The following is a 5,384-nucleotide window of genomic DNA, read 5'->3' as shown; positions in this document are numbered from 1 at the left end:
AGGTACGGGATGTAACCCGAGGGGTTGTGACCTCGCTGTCCCAGTGTGTGGTGTGTCAGTGGTCTCAGTCCTATCCAAAGATCGGCCACTATGAGCTCTTTCTGTAGGGGAACAGCTGGCTGGGTGACCAGCAGACGGCCGTAGGTGAATCACTCACACACACACACACACACACACACACACACAGGAATGCATATGCACCTTCTCAAATGTTAAGCCTAAGGAAGCACAGGACTTTACGAGTATGGAGGCAATATTCGAATTAGTTCAGGTTAACAAACTTGCACAGTAAATTACCTTGAAACAATTCCCGACAAGGCCACGATGGGAAAGACCTGTCTGTCTCACCTCCACAGACTCGAGGCTGGACCCGCTTGTCACTACTAGGCACCAGTACACGTCAATGTTACATTAAGTGCCTTGAACGAAAATGACAGAGACTGCTGCTCACTCTTAATAACAATGTAAAACTTTGGAACAAGAAAAAAACATTTTTGGTGCCTAATCGAGAATTACATTTTGTAGCTGATAACTTTCTAATGGAGACAGAATTTCTTCAAATCTCGCAATTTTTCAGTAGGTTATCGACCACCTCGCGTTGGATGTTGTTACTTAACTTGCAAAATTCGGCATCATTGTTGCAAAAGGCGAGGCAGACAGACAAACGGACCAAGCACTCCCATACATACTGATAACACAGGAACGGAGTCCTTCCACAGAATCGTTTCCTGCTGGTGAAGAATGCCAACTCAACAGATGAGCACGACTACAGGTGGTGGGTGCCGCTCACCTACACAAGCGAGGACAACCCGGACTTCCTGACCACGCACCCCAGCGCCTGGATGGCCGACACGGACAAGCAGGTGACCGTGTCCTCACTACCGGCCAGCGACAAGTGGGTTATCTTCAACGTGCAGGAGAGTGGCTACTATAAGGTGAACTATGACGACAATAACTGGCAGCTGCTGACTGCCCAGCTGGAGAAGGACCACACGCCCATCCACTTGCTGAACAGAGCCCAGCTGATTGACGACGCCTTAGATCTGGCGCGGGCAAGTACGTACCTCTAACTATATGGAATACAAAATGTTATGGCTTATGTAAAGCGTGCATACATCAATCAACTTTTACGAGTGTATCGACGAGCACAGCAAAACTAAATAAGTACCAACATAATAAGCAATAACGTCATTCAGAAGGTCCACTTCTGGACACAGACTCATCCACTCATCTCAATCAGCTTTTCATCAGTTCCATCAGTTTCATTAGCTGATTTTTAGTTCCCCATACTGTCCCTTCATCTCAATCTGACTCCGTTCCTTCCTTCCGAATTTATGCGTCAGTCAATCAGCCCTGTACGGACCTTCCTCCACACACGTGCTTGACGCCCCTCCATGACTCCTCCTCCCACAGGTGAGCTGAAGTACGACACGGCGCTGAGTCTCATCTCCTACCTGAGACACGAGGAGGAGTACATCCCATGGGAGGCAGCACTGTCCAACCTGGGCTACGTGGAGCAGATGTTCACGCGCCAAGGAGGCTACGGGGACTTGCGGGTGAGTGTTTGACAGAGGAGGAGGAGGAGGAGGAGGAGGAGGAGGAGGAGGAGGAGGACTAGCTGATTGACTTATGGCATAGAAACAACTGAATGGTATAGCGGAAGGAGAAAGAGAAAGAGACAATATAAACAGTCTGCCTGGCCTGCATCACCTCGCTCTTCCCTCCACACAGGCGTACATGCTGTCCCTCCTGGAACCTCTGTACACTCTGGTGGGCGGCTTCGAGGAGCACCAGGACGACCCGCAGCTGCTGCACTACACGAGGAGCCTGGCACTCTCCTGGACCTGCAAACTCGGCTACAAGGACTGCGTGGACAACTCGGTCTCTCTCTACCAGGCGTGGATGGCAAGCGACGGAAACACGTGAGCATAAAAGAGTACATATGCTTAGGTCAGCAGGTTATCAAGTAAACTTTATCTCTCATCTGCAATCAACGAGTTTCTGGGTGTTTCGCAACGTATTAGAGGTAATCAGCACCGCCCACTACACAGCTTCTCTACACCACCGACGACCACACCTCTCCTGACATATATTGCTGACCAGGTTACAGGAATAGTATAGCACATTTCCTCTCACCACCCACCACACACCTTTCCTGCACCACTAACATACAACCACCGCCACCCACCTCTCTCCTTATCACTCCTCTCGCGCCGCTACACATTCCCTGCGTCCCGGCAGCTCGGCGGTGTCCCCTAACGTACGTAACACCGTCTACTGCACGGGCATCGCGGAGGGCGGGGAAGAGGCATGGAACTTCGCGTGGGAGCAGTACCTAACGACCAACGTGGCCAGCCAGAAGGATATGCTGCTTTCTGCCCTGGGCTGCGCTAAGGAAGTGTGGCTCCTTTCCAGGTAAAAATTATTGTATGAAGGTAAGCCAAAGAGCTGCATGCCCGCTCCTTGCCGCTAGGCGCTGATCTGTCTCTGTTATTCTTAATCTCCTCCCGATCTGATCACACACACCTAACTAGGGTGCGCAAATCCATCTCCATCCTTTTTTCCACCTGACCTGAGCCTCCACGCCCCGCCCTGTCTCCCCCTCAGGTATCTGGACACGGCCTTCACGGAGGGTGCCGGCATCCGGAGACAGGACGCCTCTACTGTGTTCAGGGCCGTCGCGAAGAATGATATAGGACGTGACCTGGCCTGGAACTACCTGAGAGACCGCTGGGATTTCTTGTCCGACTAGTGAGTATTTGAATGAAGAATCAGTGATTGTCCACTCAGTTTTTATAATTAGCGGGTCACACTCTGGATCAGCTCCTTTCTCTTATTATTCTAACTTCTTCCTTCCTCTTAACTCCAAACTCCTTCCTAATTCCAACTCCCAACTGTTGCCGATAAAACTAGACTGAAGCCCAAAAATTTAGCATGTGATCCTAAGGAAAAACAAGTCAAGAATGAATATAATGAATAAATGGATCTACGTATGAACTACACACAACAAGGATAAAGAAAAGTTTCACGGTGTTCAGAAAAGTCAAAGTAGAGAAAAAAGAAAAAAAAGTAGGGAAAGAAATTCGTAAGTCAAGATACCTGGCGTTCCTCTCAATCTTTTTTTCCCTTCATATGGTGAACTGGATTGTCCTCATCTACTTATGTGATGTCACGAAGGTGTTTGAGAAAAGAACGTTGATTTCATCTTTTCACCTTGCGTTTTTAATCCCCACCACACGCTCGAGCAGCGTCCGCGGGCATAAGGGAGCAGAATGCCTGTTTACGGATTTACTGCTTGAGCACGCGGCCAAATCAGAAAAGTGATCGTACTGGTGGCCGTGCTGTTCACCAGACCAAACACTATTGGGTACTAAGACGTCGCTGCCAGACATACGAAATCTCTTATGGAAACAAATGGTCGTGGTTGATAATATTAGCGTTAGTGATCGAGCAACAAGTCTGCCCCTCCGCCGCAAAAGATCAGTGACCTACACATCATATTCGTCATTTAAGCAGCTGGAACTCAAAGGTATTGTTGAAAGTTTGTCCGCTAAACTGAAACCACTCTGACCTATTTTAGTGGAACTTTTATGGACAACATTCTTACTTGCGGAATGTTAAAACGGACACACAAAGACCACCTACTCTGGCTCCTGTTCGGTTGTAACTGGCCTACACCATTCGCTTACATGGTCTGTTAGGGGTATTTAATAGTCTTCAAGAATAAGACAACGCTGTGAAGCATAATGGAAATCAATTTAAAGCTGAAGTTTATTCGAGAAGGATATTGTTCATCACCATTAACGTTCGTATCTTTGTATCACAGCTTCGGATCCTTCACGACGCTGGGTGACCTGGTGCTTGCTGTGTCCGACGAGTTCAACACGAGAGAGGAACTGAACCAGGTCAGAGAGAGAGAGAGAGAGAGAGAGAGAGAGAGAGAGAGAGAGAGAGAGAGAGAGAGAGAGAGAGAGAGTTTTTACCTAACGTCAAAACAGGAATGAGAGAAGACACGCATTTTACGGAAAGAGAGAGAGAGAGAGAGAGAGAGAGAGAGAGAGAGAGAGAGAGAGAGAGAGAGAGAGAGAGAGAGAGAGACCATTTCCTTGGCACACCCGCAGATGAAGATGCTCAAAGAGCACGCTAACGACTTCACACAGCCGAGCGCGCCGTGGACCAAGCCTTTGAGAAGACCACCAACATAGCCTGGATGGACAACAACTACCAAACCATCGTGGACTGGCTGGACGACCACCTCTACCCCACGCCTTGAGCTGGGTGGAGGCCGGGGATGCTGGAGGAGTAGTGACGAAGGAGCTAGCGGAAAGGAGATGCAGGGATTTTTTTTTTATTTTTTTATTGGTGGGGAGGGTGGTAAAGGATGTTAATGCTGGTGGATGATTTGTGTTGGTGGAGGTGAAAGTGACTAGTGCATGTGTGAGGAAGAAGAGGAGGAGGCAAGAATCCCACACAGTGATCGTCAGGTGTTTGTCAGGTGGAGCCAAATAAACATGTGATTCTTTCGCCAGAGCACCACCGTGTTTACTCATGGGAAAGTCAATATTTGCCGTTGTCGCCATGGTGTGTGCGTGGGATGTCTGTCTGACGGAACACAGAGGTTCGCTTGGATAATGCTGCACCACCACCAAGCCCCGCCTTCCCCTGAACCCAATCCTCGGTGTACCTCTGCCCAGGACAGGAGGCGCGTCTGTGGGGCTGCCCTTCTCCGTGACCTGAGAGCGCTTATTCGTCTCGTCTGATTTTAAATATAATTATATTTTTAACATCAAGGTACTATTACTAGCTTTTTCTTTACATGTTGTTGTTGTTGTTGTTGTTGTTGTTGTTGTTGCCTCATACTTTTAACGCGTGGCGACATCTGATACCGTAGCTGCGGCATCTCGGTCCTTCATAGTTATGAGTTAGTTACAATCGCCAGGCTGCTGCTGCTTATACGATGTCACTGTCCCACATTCAGAGTGTTCATCTTATAAGCAGATGCCTGACACAGCATTAACTACCGCACAAGAGTACGTGCAGGAATTCATCTATGTTGTAAACGAACTTTGTTTTCTTTAAGGATATAAATAATGTGTTGTCATGCTTTCACTTAACAATACGGGAAAATAAGGCCAAGTGCATCAGTGACACTTTCCGCTGTTTTCCAGGCAATTATTCATCTTAGAAATTTTCACAAAAGTTGCCATCTCCCACAGCAATATCACATCACGCACCAAATTACAATGCTTCATTAATTATGTTTGCTCCCTCCTTCACCACGTCCAAATCACAGCTTCTCAAATAACTCCAAGTTATAGTTAAATATAATAAATTATAATAAATTACATAATTATTATGACAAGCTAAGGTAAATAGTTGGTGAG

General features: G+C 47.7%; 1 protein-coding gene across 2 annotated transcripts; it reads left to right on the top strand.

Moving 5' to 3' along the window:
* The first annotated feature begins 611 nt into the window (after nt 1-611).
* On the top strand, nt 612-4,795 carry LOC135114979 (aminopeptidase N-like). 2 transcript variants are annotated; one of them, XM_064031322.1, is made up of 7 exons: nt 612-1,056; nt 1,414-1,556; nt 1,732-1,922; nt 2,242-2,415; nt 2,608-2,751; nt 3,827-3,905; nt 4,122-4,795. In XM_064031322.1, the coding sequence occupies exons 1-7, from the start codon at nt 843-845 to the stop codon at nt 4,203-4,205; spliced, it is 1,029 nt and encodes a 342-aa protein (XP_063887392.1). In that variant the 5' UTR covers nt 612-842; the 3' UTR covers nt 4,206-4,795. The 2 variants fall into 2 exon arrangements, with proteins under 2 accessions (XP_063887392.1, XP_063887393.1); XM_064031323.1 differs by having other exon boundaries at nt 614-1,056; nt 4,161-4,795.
* Nucleotides 4,796-5,384: the final 589 nt, after the last annotated feature.

This window comes from Scylla paramamosain, chromosome 28 (assembly GCF_035594125.1).
Source record: "Scylla paramamosain isolate STU-SP2022 chromosome 28, ASM3559412v1, whole genome shotgun sequence".
Classification (NCBI taxonomy): Eukaryota; Metazoa; Arthropoda; class Malacostraca; order Decapoda; family Portunidae; genus Scylla; species Scylla paramamosain.
Note: the sequence above shows the minus strand (reverse complement) of the source record. Positions and strands in the feature narration are given on the sequence as shown.